Source organism: Clupea harengus, chromosome 5 (genome assembly GCF_900700415.2).
Source record: "Clupea harengus chromosome 5, Ch_v2.0.2, whole genome shotgun sequence".
Lineage (NCBI taxonomy): Eukaryota > Metazoa > Chordata > Actinopteri > Clupeiformes > Clupeidae > Clupea > Clupea harengus.
The window spans coordinates 24,409,044-24,434,361 of NC_045156.1; the positions used below are offsets into that span (position 1 = coordinate 24,409,044).

The 25,318-nt window shown below is 38.6% G+C and overlaps 1 protein-coding gene across 2 annotated transcripts in view; it reads left to right on the forward strand.

Annotated features, from left to right (window-relative positions):
• Positions 1 to 572: 572 nt before the first annotated feature.
• The window catches only part of LOC105895921 (immunoglobulin-like and fibronectin type III domain-containing protein 1), a 30,733-nt gene continuing 5,987 nt past the window's right edge, over positions 573 to 25,318 (forward strand). The window contains exons 1-18 of one of the 2 annotated variants that reach the window (XM_012822614.3): positions 573 to 733; positions 8,289 to 8,359; positions 10,128 to 10,163; positions 11,407 to 11,526; positions 14,212 to 14,351; positions 15,185 to 15,284; positions 15,415 to 15,456; positions 15,594 to 15,642; positions 15,880 to 16,060; positions 16,249 to 16,362; positions 16,483 to 16,651; positions 16,847 to 17,119; positions 17,234 to 17,803; positions 22,872 to 22,996; positions 23,361 to 23,505; positions 23,745 to 24,041; positions 24,146 to 24,442; positions 25,013 to 25,192. In XM_012822614.3, the coding sequence (XP_012678068.2) occupies positions 8,308 to 8,359; positions 10,128 to 10,163; positions 11,407 to 11,526; positions 14,212 to 14,351; positions 15,185 to 15,284; positions 15,415 to 15,456; positions 15,594 to 15,642; positions 15,880 to 16,060; positions 16,249 to 16,362; positions 16,483 to 16,651; positions 16,847 to 17,119; positions 17,234 to 17,803; positions 22,872 to 22,996; positions 23,361 to 23,505; positions 23,745 to 24,041; positions 24,146 to 24,442; positions 25,013 to 25,192 (2,890 nt within the window). In that variant the 5' untranslated portion in view covers positions 573 to 733; positions 8,289 to 8,307. The remainder of the gene's footprint in view (positions 734 to 8,288; positions 8,360 to 10,127; positions 10,164 to 11,406; positions 11,527 to 14,211; positions 14,352 to 15,184; positions 15,285 to 15,414; positions 15,457 to 15,593; positions 15,643 to 15,879; positions 16,061 to 16,248; positions 16,363 to 16,482; positions 16,652 to 16,846; positions 17,120 to 17,233; positions 17,804 to 22,871; positions 22,997 to 23,360; positions 23,506 to 23,744; positions 24,042 to 24,145; positions 24,443 to 25,012; positions 25,193 to 25,318) is intronic. The other variant, XM_012822615.3, reaches the window with a different exon arrangement.

Genomic DNA, 25,318 nt, shown 5'->3' on the forward strand with positions numbered 1-25,318 from the left:
TGTCCTGTTTTTGGTTTGTTATTTTATTTTTTTAATTAGCAACTTCTACAGTCTAAAGTAGCCTACAGAACTGATGAATCGAAGCAATATAACACTTCAGAATTTGCCTTTAAACTGATTATCATCACAGCTTTTGTGGTCTTCAGCACTCAGCCTATGGTCCTTTGTTGTTATGATGCTTAATGAGACATTTTTGTGTGTGTGTGTGTTGGAGGGGGGTATACCCTAGGTATTTTGTTTGGGTGTTGGTCAATTGTAATGTTTAATAAAAAAAAGCATGGCCAGAAACATCTAAATTATATCAAGAAACTGGTTAAATACAAATTAATATTTCATTGTGAATGCTGAAAACATTCGAGGAATCTTTGCCATTTCCTTTTGTTCCGTGTTAAGGTGAGCCAGACAGGGTCAAGTGTCATTCGGGCATAATAAGGTGGCAATGCAAAAGAGGTGTAGAACAACCCCTCTGACCTGCCCATGGTAGACACAACCACTCAACACCCAAAGTCCTCTACGTACATATTCAATTGCCTCTTCCTCAGGCTCCTCCAGAACTCCTTTTGGCAGCAGCTGAGTAGAGGGTGCTGAGGGAACTTGCCACAGAAGCATATGTTGCTCTTGCTCCAAAGGATTTATTACCTTGCACAGCTTAGAGGCAGCACTCAAATATCAGGGTGGCAAGAGTGCTGGTTGTGAGGAGCTGAAAATTGTGAGCGCTGAGGACTGTGAGCAGGTAGGTTGTTCTTACCTCCTCTCTGGGTGAACAGTACACAAAAGTAGAAAAATAGTGGAGTGTCTGCCTTTCGTGTCAGTGCCAGCATTCTGTCCAGTATTCAAAGGAACTGTAAGAACCTTGTGTATTTAATGCAGGGCTGTACGAGGAAGAAAATAGTGTTGTCTGTAGTATGCTGAGGAAGGCTAATTTACATGCATGCCAGTCGCTTATATTGTCGTATCTCTTCACCTGAACTACTGTAGCATCATTACTGTGGGCATCATAACAATGGCGGTCAGTTTATATTGCCCTTTCAGAACACAGTGAAAAGGCTGAGTTATAAAATGTTACGATGTTGTACTTTAGAGTGTAGATGGTTGTTTTATGTGTTCTAATCTAATTTTAGCCCTCCCATCATTAAGTACCCTATAAAGATGTTCTGGCCATGCATGGCATATACGCTTTGACAGGATTCTATTACAGTGGTGCACAGCTAGTTTGGTGTCCACGTATAAAATCATTTAGTTGGCCATGCAGGTCTGCGGTCTCAGTTTCAGGGATCGGAATCTGTGGGGCTGGATGGAGCCTGTGGTCAGGTGGTGTGAAGTCATTGCAGTGAGGTTGCAGGGTGATAGCTAACTATAGATGAGGGTGTGGGATCAAAATGTGCCCTGAGATTGTTTGCATGGGCGGAGATACAACCATAAAGAGGAAGCGGCATTCTAATTGTATGGACGTTTTTAGAAATGCAATAATAAGTAATAATACAATTAAATACAATTCTAAATGTTAGATGATTTGATAACTACGAATGTTCAGTGCTGCACAATGGTTTCGGCTTTGGTACGTCTTAGTCTAATCTGGTTCTGACTCAATTAGAAAGAACATATTGTACCGTTACAATTACTTCTGTTTACTCCTGAATAGAACTTCGTCTGTCAAAGTACAGCTGCTATAAGAAGTTACATTGTCAATGTAGAAAAATGATTGAATGAATAAACCCTTACACCGCCTCACTGTTTTATAAACTATTTGTCTGCTCCGGTACTAGGCCCTTTAAATCATTTGCCAAGTTTCAAGCTTAACAGTCATTTAACACCCAGAGGTCTTTGTCATCAATGACGGTTTTGCATGAGTTATACTTCATAAGATTCCGTCTGGATGAGACACTTTGCCTCCTGGTGAGTGCACTGAAGGTGTTAACCGGTGTCTGAGGTGATATTTGAGAACTCTAAAGAAGTTGTCCATGAATGTCGTTTCAGCTGTGAAGGGATTTCAGCGGTCTGTAATCCTGCGAGCGGCACGTCCTAAGCCTGTCCTGACAGAAAGGGTGTTTGACTTTGCTTTGGCTTTCGGTAAAGTGGATTGCGCTCTATTGGGCGACACCGTGGAACGGCACCAATGTTGCATAAATTAAGCAATGACAGGCTATCTGATTCATATGGCAGCCATCTCCTCACCTAGAACAAATGGCTATGTTGTGTGTGCTTTGCCGACTGGAAATAAGAGGTCACTGCCACCATTTCAGGATTGACGGGAAAGAAATCCTAGGGGTTCAATTAGTCACTTTGTTACACTAAAGTGAGAACATTACTACTTATTTCATTTACAGTATTACGGAAATGTTAAACTTCACGACCAGAAAAGATTGATAAGAAAATTAGATTGTTTAAAGGTTCCAATTTGACAGTATGTACGCACAAGGAGAAATGGGAAATGTTTTGGAGAGACATTCTGGCCCTGCCCATAATTAAACAAAATTCTAAATATATTATCTGAGGAGAGTTGGCATTCTTCACAGTTTATCACATTCAAAAGGCGTTTCCATAAGGTATTTTAACGCATGACAAAACCATATACATTACCAGAGCTTTACAAATTTGGCATCTCAAATTAGCTAAATACGACAACAACATCAAGCATTATTCATAATAGTTTATAGTATATCTTTTCTATCTTATAGATACATCGTTTGTATCTTGCTTCCTTAAATCCGAATGGATGTGACATGGCTAAGTTCAATGAAGTGAAAATGAATGTGGCAATCACGCAGCTAAGAGCTGCTCTTCATGACTTCACTGCATGCTATAGCAGGAGTATAAAATATGTTAACACACATCCCCTTTACAAGCGTAACTAAGGGATGAGCAGGAGACAATGTGCTCTTCCTGGCTTTTTGTTTTGTTTTGTTCGACTTCTATTCTATTCATCATAAAAGAACTATGTCAGAGTGTTTCTGCACTCTATGTCCATACAAAATGCCAACACGATGACAAACAGGCCCATCACAAATGATATATGAGGGCACAGGTTTTTTTTTTTTTTGCCAAAACATGTCATGCAACAGGATCTTTTTCTTGCTTGAGTAGGTAGTGGCAAACTCGTGCTACTTCTGTCACCCGTCGTGGCTGCTGCTCTGCATACTGCTGATTTGTAATTAGATTATGGAGCTCGTCTCCGATTTCTCACAGGGGGAAAAAAAAGGCTTCCTTTAAAGCAGCCGCCCTTCTTATCAGAGAAACCATGCAAAGGCCGGAGGTGAGAAGAGCTGAGTGTAACTGTCCAAAACCATTGACAGCTAATGTGTTGATCGTGGCAACAGGGGGCCCATGTCAATCACATTGTAGACACACAGAGAACTTTTTTTTTTCTCTCTCTCTCTAAACTCTCAGGGACAGGGGTGGAGGGGTTTCATGTGACCATGAACATTTCTAACCTGCCTGACTGCACCCCCATGGACAGCTCCAGTGTCAATCTGTTTGGCTCTGAACTGTCCTGGGGGCACAGCCTGTTCTCAAGTGCCAGCCAGGAGCCAAGACCTTTAGAAAGACAAGGGGAAGCTATTCAGGACAAACATGCTGTTTTACTGTGATTAATAGCCTGTAAATGAAATGACGCCCATCAATAATAGCTCTGGCTTTTAGAAAAAGAAGATAATTGGAGGTTCTTGAACCCGACTGTGTGTACCTCACCACTCCAAACTTCCTTGATTCCTGACATAAATATACTGTATACAATCTTCAAAGTCTTGTGTATGAAGACACATACCCACTTAGGTTCTCTATTCAGGAAAAACAAATTTGACAAATATATGTACGTGTGCTATATGAATATAATTGGAACTGTTTCTATGCACCTATGTACAATGAAAACAATAAAAAAATCAATGAAAAGATTGTATATACTGCCTGTGTATTTGACACTATTTATACAAGAAACTACATTTGTATGAATACGCTTAAGTGAACTCCCCCAAAGTAAGTTGTGTTTTGCCCCACAACATTAAAAGCTCAATATCAGAGAAATGTGTTGTGTAAGGAAGTGATATCATCAATACAATTTTTAAATATAAATTGTTAAAACTCCCTAAATGCTCTGATCCACACACAGGTAAATGCAATGAATGTTCTAAATTACCTCCTAGTAAGATGTGCTGACACAATCTGGCACACAGTCCATGAAATACACTACCGTTCAAAAGTTTGGAGTCACTTAAAAAATAGTTTTTCATGAAAACATAAAAACAGGATTCTTTGACGGAAGGAAAGTTTGAAGGACACAATTATTATTTCAATAAACATCAACCCTTCATATCTTATCAATGACTACATTTCCGATTCTTTTTGCTATATTTCCTTTTCAAACTCATTTAATGTATGTTTTCATGGAAAACAAGGACATTTCTGTGGCCGCAAACAGTAGCGCACATGCCTAAATGACTACAGCAGATTTGTTGTAATCAGTAGTGTGCAATGCTATAGCGAATTGGAGATTGTTATCAGTATTAGAGGACATGTTTTCCTTCACCAACGCCTTTAACTTAATCCCTTGCCCCCACTATTACACATGTTTAAAACTCCAAATCTATATGTCTATATGAGGCTAAATAAGATAAATCTAGACAGCTTGCCATTGATATCATGAAACAGACGTATTTTGAACAGGTGTTTCTTACGATACTATCTATGATTCGATATACAAAATATTAATTCTGCTATTGAAACAACAATGAGCCTGGGAGCAGTGGTAAGCAATCCATACATGTATATTTAAAAAAAATGTCATTACAACTAATTCAAAACAGGTAGCCACAATTTACTCACAGGTAACCGAGTACTGATCTTCGCCAGTCGCATCGCATGGTGCGACTTAGCTATCACAAACTCCAGGTTGTAGATAAGGTACAAATAACCCCGCCTCTATTAACTCTACCCAATGAACAGTTTACCACCTGTATAAAAACACTATGAGGTCAGAGTTTACAGCGAAATTTTACTAACTAGTCTTTTATGAGGCATCTGATCCGATCCACAGAGACCGGATTACATAGCCCACAGACGTGCTTTCACTGAACCATTATGGTCACATGAGTTCCTGCATTTACAATCAGTTTAAAATTAACCCCCTGAGCTGCACACAATATTTCATGATCTCTCAGTAGCTGAGGGCCAAGTGCCAACATTGAAAGGATGACAAGCAAAACTGATTTAAAATAGTTGGATGAATAGATGGATGACTAACAGAGTGAATATGTGTGCACAGAATAGGACCAACGTGTATTGCCCTGTGCATGCTGGGACGGCACTGTTGTTCTCCTTAGGATGGTGCCAAGCTGAGGAGAAATGGTTGATTGGCATTCATACCCTGAAAAGTACATTTCAAGTCTTTCATCTTCTACAGACAACCAGCATCGTGCTGTTGGACCAGAAGTATTTCCAAAATGACTATAGTTTTATTATTTTTGACAGTTCAAGTTAAAAGCATCCTGAAAGAATGTGTTGTAATTTTCAAAAAGGCTATTAACTAAACCAAATGGATACAATGTGTAATGACCTCATTTTGGCCAATTACATTTGCAACTACAAAATTGCACCAAATGAACAATATCCTACTGTAAGGACAGACAAAATGTTACCAATGATGGAAAACCCCTGGCTGGAAGGTTTACATGTGTCCAAATCTTATTATGGGATAGTGGAATGTATGAGAGTACAATTCATCTGACTCATCATACAATATTACCAAGCAGTATATAAGCCAGCTGCCAACGTAATGGCATGATACACAACGAGTTATATGGATGTTTAATGAATAAAGGAACTGCTTATTAATACAATAAATGGTAAGTTTCAATGTTATGCCCAAATGGATAAACACAACTATACATAATAACAATTAAATAAACAGGATGGATGACAAATTAGACCAAATAACCCTGATAGAAAGAATATCTGTCCACTTTTGAGAAGAATGAGTGAGAGAAATGGTGGAGGACAGTCAGACAGAGTGATATAGTATAAGAGCAGGCCTAAGAGGATCCCCAAGCTCAAAGATAGGAGAGGAGAAGCAGCCGCAGATAGACAGATGAACTCTAAAGTTCTTGGTTTTGTACCTAAAGACCCACTGCTATGCATTTGCCTCAAGCCAATACCTTAAGGCCACATTCTGCCCCTGATGCCCGAAAGAAAACATTCTCCCCTACAACCCTCTGATTGAGAGATCAAGAGTGCTGTGTTATAAAGAGAACTAAAGTGAGACTCAAATTATACAACTATGGCAAGTACTCCATATTGCAATGAAACCATGATCAGACAGCTGTCCACATCACAGGGATCGATTAAAGACTAAACTGGCATATAAGACATTCATATATATTTGCACTGTCATCCTGAAGTTCTCTCTGTGACAATGGGGAATGGGGTCCAAACCAACCAAGGCGAATTTGAAAACACGTAATTATGTATCTGTATAGCCCTTTCGTCCATACTAAAAAAAAGCCCTTTTCCAATCCAATAATGGCAACTTAAAATATACACCTGGCATTACTATATTGGACTTCAAACTAATAGATAAATAAAGGAGGTCAACTCTACAAAGTTAAATGAACAACAATGACAACTTTCTTTTACGCAGAAAGTGCACTAGTGTGCTAGTAGAGCTCCAACTGCAGTGAGTTGCTTCTCCTCAACGGGACGGACAAGGACTCCTTCACACTGGTCGGTGTTTATGTCCTACCCCAGGCCAGTGTGAAGGACGGACTACTAACCCTGGCCGACATGATAACCTGGACTCACTTTTTCATAATTCTTGGGGACCAGAGCATAATTAGACCACAAATTACCAAATATTGATAGCATATTAGCAAGTTGTCTCACCAGCAAGGACACCGTAGACAGCCACCCTGGACAGCGCTGTCCAACACAGCAGTGCTGATTAGACTGAGCTATTAGTCCAACCCAAGGCTTTCATTTCAAATATCAAATATTTTGAGATGTAAACTGCTATTACGAAAACTAGAAAGAAATTAAGATTTAGATGTTTACAATTTATATAATATTATGACGTTATGATGTTTCAAAAAGACAAAAGTAATAAGGTAAATCATAGGCTCTTGAAGGTACAAATATTGGAAGCCTACTTGAACGAGAGACCACTTCTGAATGAAGGCTGGCTAATCATATACTCACATATATACACAATAAAACAGAACAACAGGTACAGCTGGTGCATGGAACCTTGAACTGCACTTTTGCTTTTTATGCAAGTATTTTTTAGCCTTTTACCTCGCTATATTTACCATAATGCCATTTATACCTTCATTACAACTAGTCTATCATTTCGGACAGTCACATCACTAGGCTATTAAAGCATATATTCTTGTAAGCTGTAAGAAAATATGAAAGACACAAACTGCAGGCTGTGCAGTAAAGGGAAGCTGTTCATATGGGGGGGGCTGTCGTTCCCCCACACCCCAACAATGTCTATGCGCACTAGGGATAACACACTGGACCACTGCTTCACAATTCCCTCTGATCCCTGATCCCTGATCAGCTTTGGGGCCCTCTGATTACTGCTTGGTTCACCATATTCCAATCTACTGGCAGAAACTAAAATCTGCAACACCTGTGGTCAAAACAGTGAAAAATTGGACAAGTGAGGCAAAGCAGGAACTGCAAGACTGTTGTGACTGTTGTGACTGGACCAACTGGAGTGTTTTTGAGGCTGCCACTGGCAACCTGGACGAACTGATTAAGACTGACATCTTGCATCAGCTTTTGTGAAGACGTGTGTGCCAACCAAGACCGTCTCCACATACAACAATAACAAGCCAAAGTTTACAGCCAGACTTAGAGCCCAGTACAGGCAGGCCAGAAACAATTCAGACTGGCTAAAAGAAGCTACACTGAAAAGCTGGAAAACAGGTTTTCAGCCAACAGCCCTGCATCAGTGTCCAGTGTCAGCCCTTCTTTACATCACAAACTTGGTCAATCCCATTCACACATCTGTGCGGTTTAATGTATTCTCAAAAGAACCCCTCAGGAAGTTTTTGGTTTGACTCCAAAGCTCCACTTAATTAAAAATAGCCAGTCATCATGTTGAAGTGTACTAAACCATGGGGTTTCCTACATCTGTTGGCTAATGTAAATGTTTGAAAATTAAGTTATGGCAAGGCACAACATGTTGTTAGACTCTGCTATAACTCATGATGTACATATTGGTTATCTGGCATTACCTTTCAATTCATTACATTTGTTGTAGTTATGCTTTATGTTTTTTTCTTCTCTCCATACAGAGCCCACTAAAGCTTAAATATGAAGATCAAGAAATCCAAAGTGACGGATCAGTCTGCCTCAGGGCAGACAGGTAAGAAAAACAGGAAGTCTAACAGTAAAGTAAAAACAAATCTCTCTCATCAGTTTACCAACAATGTGTAACATGAAATAAATAAATAATTAGCTATTTCAATCAGGTGGACCAACCATCGCAACAAAATTTTCTTCCTGCTATTCGTATGTCAACTTCTAATTACATTTGCTACCTTGAAAAGATTACAGACGGCATCCAGTACTACTCGAGGACTCCTGAGCGACTAAATGAAGACACATTCTGACAAGAAAAGCAAAATCTTCATTATAATCCATATGACAATGCCACATCATAATCCGTCTGAAAGTCTCTGCTAGAAAAGTGTTCCTGTGATGGAGCCAAATAATGGACTAACACCTACAAAACCTCTTTATACAATGCAGACCAACATCGACATTAGAAAATCCTTGTGGAAAAGGACAGCTATGTTCTATTCACAGTCAAAGCAAACTGTAAATAAAATGAAGTCTTTGTAACATTTGACGGCTAACTGATTAAACTCAGCCATGAATTTAATTTGTCCATTTAAATATTTCCCGAGGAGCTTTATGTAATTTCTGCTCATTTATCACACCGGCGCCTCAAAAGCAAATCGATGACATTTCCACCGATGTGGGATTCGAGAAATGATGTGGATACAGCAACCTATCAAATAAGCAGGTGTTCGTTGGAAGAATCCATGTTTGAAAAGATACATTTGAAATCTCTCACAAATGAAAAAAAAATGAATATAAATCTTACGGAAGCATCTATCTTCCACCGTGGTTGGTTTGCGTTGAGCACAGATTTGCAAGTTTGCAAAAAACTTTTCTTTTTTTTTACCAATTTCAAGACACAGGGATCAATATTTCCAACAGCATGAAAACTGTGTGATTTCCATGGAGAACGAGAAGTAACTCACATCATAGAAAATCTTCGATGTTAAGCACATTACATTCATTCACACAAAATACTGGTTATTCAATCCTCATTGGACGTCCAATAAAAATCTGTTCTGAAAATGCCATGAACATAAACATCTGAGGAGAAGGTGGAAGATACAGATAGAAAACATCAGATCTATGCAAGGACTCCCATACTTAACTGTAACTGTGATGGTGAGGAACTAACCATCAACTATCAACAACACACAAAGAAGAGGACTGGAAGAGACTTTAAGAAACCAGTGGTGCCTTTCCCACAGCCTTCTTAACACTATGGATGCTGGATGACAGGTTAGAGTCAAGTCAGTAGGAACAGAACGATTTGATCATTTAAATCAAGACTTACAGGCTGTGTTCCGTCTTTTTAAAATAACCTCTCTGGGAAAGAGATGGCTTGAGAAACACTTGTAGAAAAGTAAACAACTTTGGTAAGGTATACTTCTTGAGTCTTCGTAAAACGCCAAGAGACACCGGAATTAGGAAACCCACCCCTGAAGCAAAATATCTGAGAGGAAATGGATCCATAATTTAAGCTATCGTACATTTTTATTTCTCAACAGATGCCTAATTCACTTGATGCTAATTTCCAACAAGCTGATGTCCTGCTTTTATGATGATCTTCTCACGGAATGTCTGTCTCTATCACCATTTAGGCATCTGCCTAAGAAAGCCCAGTTGTTGACCAATGCTGAAAATGTTTTTTGGCTATCTCCGTGTTGATGTTTTCTGTTTGTCCTTGTCTGTTTGCCGACAATCTTTGTCAAAGTTCCAAAGTTACACCTTTGACAATCTGTTGTCCTGTTTCCCTCCACCATGTTGGGCCTTTATGTTGTAACACCTAGAAGCAGGTGCTGAAGGAGATTCCCCCAAGTGGACAGGTATGCCTCAAAGGATCACAGTCTGAATATATGAACAATTCTTCAATAGATATATTCAGGCTGTTTTCCCATCGGTTAAAACTGAAGATGTATGCAGACTACGCATATGCTTGCAAACATCTGTGTTGCTAGCATATCCATTGTCTTATACTGAAAGAAATGAATTAACCTCATAACACATGTGTTTTGAGTTTTAAACACATGTGACCCTACTGTGATAACACAACCAAATAAATACACAACAACTACAAAGTTACATCAGTTATTACACGGCTCTGTGGAAAACTTGATTCTGATTGAGGTGTGAACTGAGGTGTGATATTTAACAGACTACAGGACTGTATATATCAGACTCTCACAACACCCAGATCACCGTAAAGTCACAGGGAGCGAAAAGAATTGAAACTCAATATTCCCTGTCAAATTTGGATTTCTATGGAAAGAAGCCGTGTAATAAGGGATGCTTCTTGCTGTGGTTCTTACCGACGTGAGGTGAGACCATCATTTCCCTTATTCTCTCAACACCTCTATAACCACACAAGGGGCTCAGTACTGAGCTCCATCAAAGACTTGTCATTAAATATAGATGCATTGTACAAGTAATTCTATGGGGGATTTGTTTGATACTACAGCTTTCTACTGGTTGATGATTTTTTTTAACAGACACCATGGAAATTGTACCGTTGCTAGAGAGCTGGATGAGTACGAATAATTTCATCATCCATCTCAAGACTTCCAGGCTGTGCTCAGTCTTCTTAAACAACCTCTCTCTAAGCATCTGGATCATGGAAAATGAAACACAGGATTGGTTTAACTCACTAATAAATGTATTGTTTGTTTTAGGTACCTTACATTATAAATATAGGCTTTCCTCAGACTACAACCATTTATGTAATTGTGTTTCCCAATAGTCCAGAGCTTTCTTTTCTGTGTTCTAGGCATTTTTATACATGCATGAAAATGCCTTACATTATATGTCCAGAAAAAGGAGTGGCTTGTGTTATAGTAATACTGAAACAAAACAAACAGAATGCACATCTCCCTTGTCCAAATGCTTATGAGAGAAGTTGATGTCATATTCCATAACAACATTTTAAGAGAATAATTAATTCAAGCAATTGGTTGTGGAATTTCCATTGTGTCTATGATTAGCCTAATGGGACAATTGCTTGATTACATTGTTCTGAAACCTGTTCTGAAAAAATGCATATTTCTGATCAATTTCATTGGTGTTTTTTTTTAGCGATCAAGTTTAGGTCTAAGGTCCCTGGGGTCATGATCACACAATATGTTGAAACAATCCCAGAAGGAAAAACAACTCCAGACTTCACACGTAAACCAATTGCATTGACAATTAAAGAGGGTAAGGCCTGCACTTATTGCAAATATCTGTTACCATTAATCTTTTTCTTCATGCAGTAGTGCCCTTCAAGTGAAGGTTGTGGGAATGCTTCTTTTAGAAGGCTTTTCATGCACTAGAGGACTTTTTTCAGTATATTTTCCATAATTGAAAAATTATGATCAAATTGCTTTACTGTGTAAGCCTCAGTTAATGCAATGCCATGTGTAGTGGACAATACTGCAAAGTTATTCAAAATAAAATAAAAAAATCTAAGTTTCTATACATTAAGTATAACATAAAACCCATCTGAGGCTCCATGCCAGGCTCCATGCATGTTCACATGACAGCCACGGTAACAGGTGTGGTGGCCAGAGTCAAACTCTGTGACCTCGGTCACATGTCAGCCAGTGACAGCCATGTTTATGTGGTGGGAAATATTAGGAGCACGGGGAAAGGGCCATGAGCCAGACTGACTAAATTTAGGTGTGTATCATTACTGGAGCAATTTATTGGATTGTTCTCTTGACATTTGTCCAAAACACGTGGCAACCATCAAGCAAGCAATGTGTGGCAGGAAAGAAACCAAATAGCTCCTATTGGATAACGCTCTCTGAGTCTCAGCCCACATATGAGGTATACATCATACAGGTACCAAAGCAAAATGTTATAGTATAGTATAGCACTTTGGAAGTGGTGAATGTAGTTGGGTAACACTTAAGTTTAGGGAACATATGTTATATATGTTAACCATTAACACTAATATGGAATATGTCTGTATAAGTGCCAAATAAAGTCAGCATCATCGATCATATATTAGGCCAGTATTCGCCAATTTCTTATTCTCACTGAATATGTAATTTATTCTTGGTACAACCTAAGCTTACTGATATGTAATAAGAATAAAAATAGGAAGTTTGTAGCCTCCTAATACACTGTCTGAATATGTTACTTACAGGGACAGAATAATTGTAGAATAGGTATTCCTACTGACAAACAATGTTTCATATGTACCTACATAGTAGGGGTGGGAAAAAAAATTGATTTTTCGATTTCTGTCGATTCTCTCTAGAACGATTCTGTCTCGATTCAGAAAAGTTCATAATCGATTTTTTTATAAAAAAAAATATATATATATATATATATATTTTTTTTACACATCCATTTTGTGTTGAAATGCAAGCTGCATCGATTATTGCATTGTTCATTGAAAGTCATAATTGTGACAAGGAAAAGCTTTTTCTCTAATAAAAAATAGAGAAGGTAATTCATCTGTTGATTTTCTTTAATTATCAAACACAAAGTAGGAAGTGATTTGAGACTCTGAGTAGCAAACTCAAATGTTTTAAAAATCGACATGCATCGATAATCGTTTTATCGGTTTAGCATTGATAATCGATAATCGGTTTAGAATCGATAATCGGTTTAGAATCGATAATCGGTTTGGAATCGAATCGTTGACCACTGAATCGGAATCGAATCGAATCGTGAGGTGCCAAGAGATTCCCACCCCTACTACATAGTATATCATCACTGATCCAACATAAGTTCCCTGTTCTAAAGTGAAGGATTACTTTCCATATAATCAGACTGAAAATATGAAAATGGCCCTCTACAACTACAGACACATTCATCCTTAAAACTGTAAATATCTCATTATTCCGGTTCCTGGTTCTGAGGTGAAGGCTGATAGTTTTCTAATGACAATGTAAAAAGGAGGAAAAAAGACTATTTCTCAAAACATACGACATACGTCCAAAGTACCCTACCACACCACTCCAAAGTAACCATAACCATCACCTCACAAGACAGAGACCTTTTCCAAAGCCTTAAGCCTCCATCAGGCTCTGACAGATGTCTCTGTCTGTTAGTATCGTTTGTTTGAGGGTAAAATAAAGTTTGCAGGTAGGAATAGGCCTACCTATTCGACAACTATTGTGCCACTTTAAGTGCATTATTCAGACAGTATATTAAAAGGTTATAAAACTTGTATTTTGATCCTTGGTATACGTATGTCAATAAGCTTAGGTTAAGAGCAACTAGTTGGTTATTAAGGACGTACCAAAAATAAATGACCTATTCAATGAGAATAAGAAACTGGTGAATACTGGCCCAATAAATAATGAATGGTGCTGAATGTAACTGTGACCGTATTGAGCACTAATACAGACACTAATTAGTTATGTGTTAATGACATTTCTTCTCTAAAGTAAAGTGTTACCTAAAGTTGTTCTTACTCTGATAACGAACAAAAGACAAAGTGGAACAACATAGATGTATTTCCTTCATGTCAGAAAATCCCTATGAGTCTCTCAAATCTTTTCATAATAAGTTATGAAAATTCAGAAGTTCAGAAAATATACAACAAAATATTAGGCATAGCATACAACAGCACTGCAATATACATCTGCATCTTTCTTAATAACGAAGATTCACTGAGCTTCCAGCAGTATGTTTGCCTTAATCTGTAAAATTATCTGTTTGAGAGCATTTTGCTAAATTCCAAGCTATTTTTCTCGCCAATTAAGAACACTACATTAAGACTTTGTTAATAACTTGTATACTATAAACATTGTATTCCTCTCTACAATCCTACAATTCCTCTCTACAATCTGGAAGCTGAATTTTACAGTTTATGCCAATTTCTTTGACTGTGGAATCACTTGTGAAATATGTATAACTGTGCAAATCATGATTTTTCAAAAACAGGAAAGCTTGCCGTCTTTAAAGCCATCGTGATTGGAGAGCCAAAGCCCGAGGTCCAATGGAAAAGAGCCAACGGGGATATAAGCGATCAACAAAAGTTCCAAAACAAATTTGACCCTGTTACAAATGAGCACACCTTAGAGGTAACAGCATTGGCCTCATCATGAATATGTGGAACAGGATGCCAACAGAAACATGGACATACTCTCTCTCTCTCTCTCTCTCTCTCTCTCTCTCTCTCTCTACCCACACACACACACACACACACACACACACACTCACACAAAGTTTGTGTGAGAGCTTCAACTATTGCCGTGCACACATGGCCAGTACGCTAGACCTGCTGAATAACATTATTAGCCTTGGTGTTTCCAGATGCAAAATGGCCTAGCCTCTCTGAGATCAAAACATTAAGCAATTTCCAGTTGAATGGCAACGTAACATCTCTATTGTCTCCCATCGCAACTTCAGCCAAAACCACTTCAGTCAAACCAAATGCTATTTTTTCTCTGTCACTCAGGCCCAGCACCTCCCTTGAACTTTCTTCCCATGATAACATGCACTCATTCATCGTTAACCCTGTTATTTATTTATAGAGAAAAATCGATAAAAAAAACAAGTGGATACATGAATGAATGAATCTGTAAATCAGACAAAGCTACTACAACAGTTACGAAACAAAAAGCTTACAAAACAATTGTTATGGGCTACCAAGTGGTCATTTAAGGCTTTATCTTCATATACATATATATTTTTGCACCCAAAGAGCAAAACATCAAGCTCCACCCTACACACACTCTTACACACACACACACACACACACACACACACACACACACACAAAGAACAATTACAATTGCAATTAGACAAGAAAAAAACACAAAATCATCACAATGTTTGTAGGTTTTATCTGCTCCTGTATTCTTTAAGTGCACACTTCTGTCTAACAATGTCGGTCATCTTTAATACACTGCAGATACCTAACGTAAGTTCGGATGAGGCTGATACCTACAAGTGCTATGCCAGAAATGAGTTTGGAAAGGCTGTGACCACAGTCATGTTGAATATTATTGAAGGTATAATTACTTTACAAATTCCTCAATAAAACAGTTCAATTGCATTTGATTGAATACTGTTCTATTACATACACTACCATAACTGTGTGTTTTTGTTTGTTTTCATGGACACCATCATTTTATAAAAAAGTTGGGTTCAAGAAGAAGAAGGAGATGGCAAAGTCTGCAGAAGGTATGTTTATGTTGTGTCATGTAGATGCAAACAAATACCTAGTGTGTAGCCTCTAACTGTCACCAGTATAATGTATATCATATATCATATATATAATATATAATGTATAATTCATGGTCTTTTCTCTCCTTATCAAGTGGCAAAAAAACAAGACCCTACAGATCTCAGAAAGATGTTGAGAAAAGGGTGAGTCATTCAGTGATTTGTTTGGTATTATAGGGGTCGACATTGTAAATATTAACATATTAAGCTGATTAAAAATTAAGTTAAAGTGAAAAATTTAGCAGGGCATGGAGTGATAAATTATGTTCCCCCTTGTATGTGAAAATGTACTCACTGAGACCATAGTTGCCAGAACACTGTCTAATAAATCAGTGTTTGTCCAAGTCTAATTGAACTTTGTGGGACTTTTTGTTAACTTAGTAAAAAGGCCAAGACTGAAAAGAAGGAAGGTGAAATTGATGAGGATGTCTGGGACATTTTGATGAGCGCTGATAAGAAGGACTATGAACGTATCTGTTTTGAGCATCACATCACTGACTTCCGTGGAATGCTAAAGAGACTGACGGAGATGAAGAGAGTAAGAGAGGAGGAGCAAGCTCAGGTAATACTCCAAGAACTAGACCAAAAAGTAAAAAAGACTTGTGCATCCTAACCACTGTCAGGAAACCATTCTATCCCATGGTAAAATTGTCCCTAACAACTAATGAGAAAGTAATTACAGTAACAAACTCCAGGGCTGTATGTTTCTGGTTCTAATCAAATTGTCTTTGTTTTGTCTTTTTTTTGCAGTTTATTGAACATCTAAGTAATCTCAAGCAGATCAAAATGAAATCAGAGGATACTGCGGAATTTGAGCTTGACATGGAGCTGAAGGACCCCAACAGTCAGATTTTCGTCTACAAGGTAAGTTCAAATGTTTGTGCGCCAACCAAACTGTGCTCTTTGTATTGAAAACAACTCATCCTTATCAGCTTTACAGAGGAGTTTCTGATGTCATTGAGTTTTGCGTTCCTTGACTATTAGGATGGAGTTATGGTTGCTTTCACCAAAGACCTGGAAGGGGATATGAAGCACGGTCTAAAACAAGTTGGAAAGAAATTCATTTTCACTGTCAAAAACATGAGACCAGAGGATGCTGGACTTTACCAAGTGGACGTTGGGGGTGTTAATGTCTTCGCAACTGATTTAAAACGTATGTATTGTAAAAGAATATTGTAAGTGGTTACTGTATGATAACAGAATGACAAAATGGCAAGTGTCAAAAATATTGTAATGCAAACCAGAACCAAAAAAACAAAAACAAAATTCCTTACTTTCCAATCTGATTGTAACTGTTCATTATGTTTTAGTATATCAAATCTAATATTTACAAATCTACACTCCTCAGTTCCTCCCCTTGAGTTTGTCGTCAAAGTCCAAGAAGTGAAGGCCGTGGAGAGACAAGATGCTCTCTTTGAAGTCGTCCTCAGTATGCCATCCCCTGAGATTACATGGTCTCTGAAGAACACACCTCTGGAGGATAATGAAAAGTTTGAGATATCTGTGTCTGACGACAAGCTTATCCATAGGCTTCTCATCAAAGACTGCATGCCTGTTGATGCTGGAATCTATGCAGCCATAGCAGGCCTCAAGTCATGCAGTGCTTGGCTGATAGTTGAGGGTAAGAACATTGTGTGAAAATATTTCCGCCTCTGACACCAATAAAATGCTTTTACGTTGTTCAAATATCCTATTGTACTAATTTCTCAGTCTTCATTCCATTTTGTAAATGTAGCTGACAAATCAGGAAAAGGTAAGAAAAAGGAAAGGGTGGCTGGTGTAGCTGGTGGAGCTGGAGCTGACCTGGCGAAGATCGCAGCAGAACAGCAGGAGAAAGTGAAGAGGGATATGGAGGCAGCCATGGAGGCGGCGAAGAAAGCCCAAGAAGATAGGCTATTACTTGACTCTGCAGCCGTAGATGCGGCAGATGCCGCGGCCAAGCAGAGAGCACTTGACAGGGCAGCCGCCGCTGAGAAGGCCGCAAGAGAGGCGGCCGAGAAAGCAGCCAGGGACGCAGAAGACGCCTTAGCAGCAGCCGCAGCAGCAGCCGCAGCAGCAGCCGCGGCCGCATTAGAGGCAGCTTTAGCCGCAGCCAACAGACCAGGCGCCACCAAAGAAGAGATCGAGGCGGCAGAAGCTCTTGCAAAGGCAGCCGCGGAAGCTGCTGCAAGGGCAGCTGCAGAAGCTGCTGCAAGGGCAGCCGCAGAAGCTGCTGCAAAGGCAGGAGCAGGGGAAGAAGGAGAGGGAGAAGCTGTACCCAAAAAACGCATAAGAGACGGACCACTTGTTCCAGACACTGTCATAGGTATAGTATGCTCTGTAAAAGCAACATTGAATCTCTTACAGAAAATCCATAGAAATCTCTTCCTTTTCTTAGTAATGAGTGACTTTTGGACCAGATACTGGAAGAACAATATGACTAGGTGATGGAAAAAAGATGTGAATACTGAAAAGTTCTTAAGCGGAAGGCTGGAGGATTAAGACCCAGCCAGACAAACATTGTTGGAGTTCTGTTGAGATTATGTAGCCAGGCAGAAAGCAGTTCAGGAGCCAGACATCCAGGTTGGGGTTTTAACCTTTTTAAGGTTTAGAGGAGGCAGTAGCATATAGTCACTAATCTCAAGGAAATGCAGACATGAAGATGCAGGCTATAGCCAAAGGGACACATTAGGCCACACTGCTAGCAGCTTGCCAAGGTCAGTTTAGCAGCATCTGGACCAACAGCCACTGCACTGCAAGTACTCAAGGGTATTTTAATTGGGCCCAATTTACGTATTTGTAACAATGTGCAAAACTACTACAGGCTTTTAGTTGCAAAATATGCATATGAACATGGGGCATCATTGGCAGTGAGTGTACAGCGATTTAAATCAATTACACTAAAGTTTGTTAATTAGCACAGTAATAACTACAGCAGGCCAGGGTGGTGTTTGCAGTATTATAGCAGATTATATATGTCATTTTATTTTATTTTTTTCAAAAAAAAAATGTAAGTATGCTATGTCCTTTTTGATGTGCAATCATTCCACTGACAACCATTCAAGTCTTTATAGGTCTATTCAAATGGATGTACAACAGGTGTTTTGCCATCCGTCCTGTCCTGTTATTGCTCAGCCAATGGACAATGTCACATCCGTGTCATTAAGCGTTATTTTGTATGTGCCATTCTGTACTATCCCAGTTCTGTTTTGCCTTTGCTATTTGTGGCTATTGTTGCTATTGCAAAGTTGTGTCCTTCCCAAGCTGCTTATACCATAAAACATAAATGTATCTCATCATAGTGAATTTAACACGACACAAAACTGGTTGGAAACATCCGTACTTCAGCTACCTTTACATAGACAGTCATACTTCACTTTGTAAAAAGACTATGAAATTGCACTACATGCAAAGCTTTGTTTAACATGGATTCATATCTGGTTTACATTCGTAATCAACAATAGGAAAGTCACAAAGCAACACGGCAAATAGTGAAAAAGATGCAGGAGGGAAAGCCAGGGGTCGATCAGGCACAAAGGAAGGCCCACTGATCCCAGACACGGTTGTCGGTAAGACAGTCTGCAAGTGCAGAATCAAGATGCATGGAGAAATACAAAACCGGGTGGTAACATTTGTAATACGACTAAAATTGTTTCGTGCCAATTGTGTTAAGTGTGAATCTCTTTCCAAAATAAGAACATTCCAGATATTAATATATTAAACCATTAATGCTTTTAAGTGCAAGAGTGGGAAACTATTCATCTGAATTAAATTAAGAACTCTAGAATTCTTTAAAGTTCATTGTTGTTTTTGAATTGGGCCCAATCTACGTATTTGTAACAATGTGCAAAACTACTACAGGCTTTTAGTTGCTCAATATGCATATGAACATGGGGCATCATTGGCAGTGAGTGCACAGCGATTTAAATCAATTACACTAAAGTTTGTTAATTAGCACAGTAATAACTACAGCAGGCCAGGGTGATGTTCGCAGTATTATAGCAGATTATATATGTCATTTTATTTGATTTATTTCAAAACATTTTTTGAAGTATGCTATGTCCTTTTTGATGTGCAATCATTCCACTGACAACCATTCAAGTCTTTATAGGTCTAATTAATATCTGGTTTACATTCATAATCAACAATAGGAAAGTCACAAAGCAACACGCCAAATAGTGAAAAAGATGCAGAAGGGAAAGCCAGGGGTCGATCAGGCACAAAGGAAGGCCCACTGATCCCAGACACGGTTGTCGGTAAGACAGTCTGCAAGTGCAGAATCAAGATGCATGGAGAAATACAAAACCGGGTGGTAACATTTGTAATACGACTAAAATTGTTTCGTGTCAATTGTGTTAAGTGTGAATCTCTTTCCAAAATAAGAACATTCCAGATATTAATATATTAAACCATTAATGCTTTTAAGTGTAAGAGTGGGAAACTATTAATCTGAATTAAATTAAGAACTCTAGAATTCTTTAGAGTTCGTCGTTGTTTTTTTTTTGCTTTTTATTATCAACAACAAACAAATAATACAATGATCTTAAGAATATTAATATTCTGTGTCTCCAGCAGTCTTTGATCTTTAGTCTGAATGATTTAGTTAACTTTATACAGCTGTGATGCATCATAAAATTTTATATTTATTCAGGGGAGCGAAATCCCCTGTCTCCCCTGTATCTCCTCAGTGTTGGTGTGGAGAATAGCAGACCCGATTGGGCAGAACACGGGCTGTCACACCGAGATCTGAGACTGGCTTGGAGTTGTGATTAGATTTTGTGGTACTAGTTGCACAAAGCTGCACCACAAGTATATTTCAAGTTTGCACTATTCACATGCGTCATAAGTCTCTGGCTCAAACGATGTAGTATGCTATAGAATGGCAATCCAGACATAATAGAACATTGCATTGACATTCTATAATTTACTAAATCAGACATAATAGAACATTGATTTAGTATGTTATAGAATGCCAATCCAGACATAATAGAACATTGCATTGACATTCTATAATTTACTAAATCAGACATAATAGAACATTGATTTAGTATGTTATAGAATGCCAATCCAGACATAATAGAACATTGTATCGGCATTCTATAACTAACTAAATCAGACATAATAGAACATTGCAAGTCAATGCCAAAATGACCAAGGCACATTTCAAGACATTTTAGGAGCTACTCAATCCAACCATACTTGACTTTGAGTGACTACAGTATTGGTGATGAATTTGGACTATAATTATATCATTATATATTTCCAGTCAAAATAAATATTTTTTAATCATAGCATTTGCTTGCCATATTTACAATCCTATAAATAATCACTTACCGGTAAATATTTATGTAAGTACCATACATCAGCTTGCTTATCACTTGTGTTTGCTTTTTGTCAACAAGATCTCCTATAACCCTTGTGTGTAAACTTCTCAACTCAACTCCTCAATACCTCAGTATGAAACAAGCAATCAAACTCACAGTAATCATATTTCCCAACTTCATATTGAAGCTTGTTGACAATTGCTTTGAGAAGTCAGTGTCTGTTTTGTGCCTGTTTGTGCCTGTTCTGTTTTGCTTTCTGCCGTTGTTGCTTTATCTGTTACTGTCACAATTATTACTGTCCCATTCTGTTGTTACTGCTACCATCATTGTGATTGCTGCTACTTTTGTTACTGTACTCCTGTTCCCATCCCTTCATGTCATTCATGTTCTATGTGGCTTTCTTAAACAACTCCTCTTGATACCACGTTTGTGGTGACGATGGATGTCGTGCTCACTGAAATACTGAAGGTGGATATGGAAACCGTGGCAAGCCTGGAGGCGAAGGGGCCGATGCGGGTGCAGGGTCAGTGGCAGACGGCACATGGGAGGCAGAGGGGTCTGCTGCGTCTGGCACGCGCTCTGGCCGAGCCAGGCAAGGCGCCAAGCAAGGCTCACTGCTAGAAGAGACCGTCATTGGTAAGGGACGGCCAAGGGTTCGACTGACGGTTGCATGGAGGCAATGTCACTGATCAAAGTCATTTGGAACGTAATGACTTTGTCGCTGGTTTGGAATTCTATGAGATTAAAAAAAGGTGTGACCATTGATAAATGTAGTAGATCTAATCCCCAACTCTACTATTACCTGGCCTGTTAGATTACAAATAATCCCAATCCGACAATTTAAAGAGGAACAAACAAGCCAGTAACCTTTAAACAAGAAATAATCAGAACGTATTGCTATTCTGCAGTAACAATTTCACAGCAGTTTACAGCAGTTAACAGGTCTTAGTAGTTAATACTTAATACTTCACAGCTCTACATTTGAAGTAATTGTATAAGAATGGCCAGAGACCAAAAGTATTTAACATTAATAAGGGGCAAATATACATCATGTGATGTATATAACTGTCCAGTCATTTTGTCTCATATTCATGGTAATCAATGCCAGCAAACCTTTAAGTAGCAAGCATTACTATGTGATCCGTGTGCAGTGTGTTTTGTCTTTTCACGCAGTGTTGCTTATGATTTTATGTCATGCAATGTTCTGTCTACCACTGTGCTTGCCAGTGTGTGTGTGTTTTATTCTAACAAAAAATGGAAATCTGTTTGATTGAAACCTACACCTGGAAGACAATAGACAACATTCAGAAGACACAAGGCTGCTGTTGGTAATTTTCCACTTCCACTTCTACAATTTTCCACCATATGAAGACTAAAAAAAAACCCACAAGAATGAAGACCAGGAAAAGAAAATTCCAGATGTAATGGATTTTTAAATCTCCGTCAACATGGGGGATCAAGCCCGTATACCAAGATAATGCTTCACGTCATCCAGCCATTAATGTATAGACAAACACTACCTAACACCATTATGATGTCTAAATGGATGCAAACAAGTGAGTGAGAAGCAGTTAGCTACAAGAAATGAATAGGCGAAGAAAACACAACACAAGTTTGCGAGACGAAGAAAACACAATAAGAAAAACAATTAATGAAGATGGAAGATCTGCCTCATTAATTAAGGAGGATATGTTATCAGAAAAATATATTCTGATACCGGTCAATGTCTGAAGATATTTGTCATGGGAAACATATGATTTTTGGTTATGGTTCAAGTATGAAAATAATTGCATCTGAACATGTATTTTACACATGGACACACATGAAGTAAAATACATGAAAAAGGCACTTGTGTTTATGCTGTGTGTTTACACATTAGACAATGCCTGGGGTAAGTATTATCTTTTAAACGTCGCACTGACTGAACATATATGTCATTTACATATATGCCACACATCTGTAGTTAAACGCACATGAGAACACTAGATACAAGGAAGTGCAAACTCAGAGTCAATGTACCACGGCTACCGTTTCTTTCACTTACTATACTACTCTAACCAAACACTACAGATCCCGGGGTTCACTTCACTGCTGGACTTGACGATATCAAAGCCATTGTTGGGGATCCCGCAGAGTTGTCTTGCAAGTTGAGCAGTGAAGACGCTAAAGGAACATGGTACCACGATGGCCAGGAGGTAAGAATGAAGGAGACAACTACTGATTAGATCTAATCAAGGCACATACGTCAGCATAAAGATGATGATTTTGTGAAACTATTCTATGTATAGAGGGTTACACCTAAATTGAACAAAGAAACCCATAACTAAACAATAACAACAACAAAAAACAACAGCTAATGACACAGTGTGTCCTGTCAATGAGCCTGTTCGTCTACACTCCTCCATGAAGACACAGAAATGTCCCAACTTATCATTAGGGTCACTGACATTGATTTTATGCTGTGCGTATTGCTTCTATTGATACTCTACAGTACGTAACATTGAAGGTACATGAAAAGCTTGGCCCATTTAATTGAATTACTCTTGTGTCATTGTTTAGATCATAGAACCTTGTGAGGGGATAACCATCACTAAAGAGGGTGCCCTTCACAAGCTGAAAATCCACTCAGTCAGTGACGAATTTGCTGGAAAATATAAATTTGAGGCAGATGGCCGCAAAACAGAATCTATGATTGCTGTTGAAGGTTAGTTGAAACCCTATTTTGTAATCTTTTTAGATAGGATCTTAGAGTAACACCCAATGCTGTCTTGGAGAGAGTGTAAGAGTACTGTTAAGAGTGCTGTGTATTACAAATGCACTGCACTGCTTTATATGTCACAGTGGAAGACATTTTCACCTGTACTGAAGCATTTAAGGAGCACTTATATTTGCTGATTTGGTATGTTTGCTTGTTCCTGTATCCTGTTTGCTTATCCTGTATAGATCCCCCAAGATTTGATCCAAAGGAGTTGGAAATATTTTCAACTCCAATAGTGATCAAATCTGGTCAAAGACCCCAGTTCAAGATTCCATATTTCGGACGAGAACCTGTAAAAATCCAGTGGTACCATGAAGGTGAAGAACTTAAATCTGATATTAACCTTAAGATTGACACTGAGGAGGGATACACCCGTTTAATGTTCAACTCCAAGATGCTACGCAAGGACACGGGAGAGATCAAAATCAAAATCAAGAATGAGTTTGGTACTATTGAAGCTTGTACAAAGCTTATCGTTCTTGGTGAGTACCATCTGAGAGTAACATTACTGACTAGAACTAGACCACAAAATAAAACTTGAGGAGTTAGAAAATGGTTGACATCCAGTTTCTCTTTTTCCCCACAGACAAGCCCACCCCTCCCCTTGGTCCTCTAGAAATCCTTGAAGCCTCTTCCGATTGTGTTGAAATTAAGTGGAGGTCTCCAAAGGATGATGGCGGTTCCCCCATTACTAATTATATTCTAGAGCGCAATCAGATAGGACGCAACACGTGGAAAAAGCTTGGGCAAATCCCAGGAGAGGCTTACTACAAGGATGTCGATGTGGACCATGGCAGGAAATACTGTTATCGTATAAGGGCTGAGACAGTGGAGGGTATTAGTGATAAGATGGAAACAGAAGATGTCCAGGCTGGAACTAAAGGTAATTCATCCACATTTCAAGTTTTCCAGCAGTGGTCAACATGGAGATTTCTATTTCTCCACAAATGCTAAGAAAGATAAATGAATTGTGCCTCAGGATTCCGTATTATTTTTCTTCTTAGAGTATTTTTTATTTAAGAACAACCATCATATTTTGTTCCTTATTCAGGGAAGGTATGTATGTCCACACAGCTGACCTTTAAAAGAAAATACACACACACATTACACCAATAATTTTGTATCAATTTCATATTTGGTGTATTCCTATAATCAGGTTGACGTATGGTCTAAATTTGAAGAATTTGAGCAGAACATGTTAACTACTATAAAACTTCCAGTAATGGCAATGGCAATGACAGTGTAGCAAAACGGTAGCCTAGATTTCCGACAAGGTAATTCAGGCAATCCATGAAGTGAAATAAATGGCAAATATAAAGAAAATAACTCACTGTACAGTTTGACCTTATCTTAGGTAGGAATAAAGCTTTTCATTCTCACATTAAGAAAATATTTCTTAAAGGCCACCTTTTGTGAATTGAACAAGCCTTTTTAATCCATTCATTTCTTGCAGCATACCCTGGCGCTCCATCTACTCCTAAAGTGGTTGAGGCATTTAAGGACTGTATCAATCTGGCCTGGATTCCTCCCTCCAACACTGGTGGAAGCAACATTCTAGGCTATATGCTGGAGAAGAGAAAGAAAGGAAGTAACCTTTGGGGTCAGGTTAACAAATCAGATGAACTGATCAAAGGTTGGTTAAAACGAGTGCTTTAATTAATTGATACTCGTCCTTATGTATGTAAATGCCAAACAGCTGTGGGTGAACCTACTTAATGATGGTACAGTTTATTATTGTTTATTTTTGTGTATGATATTT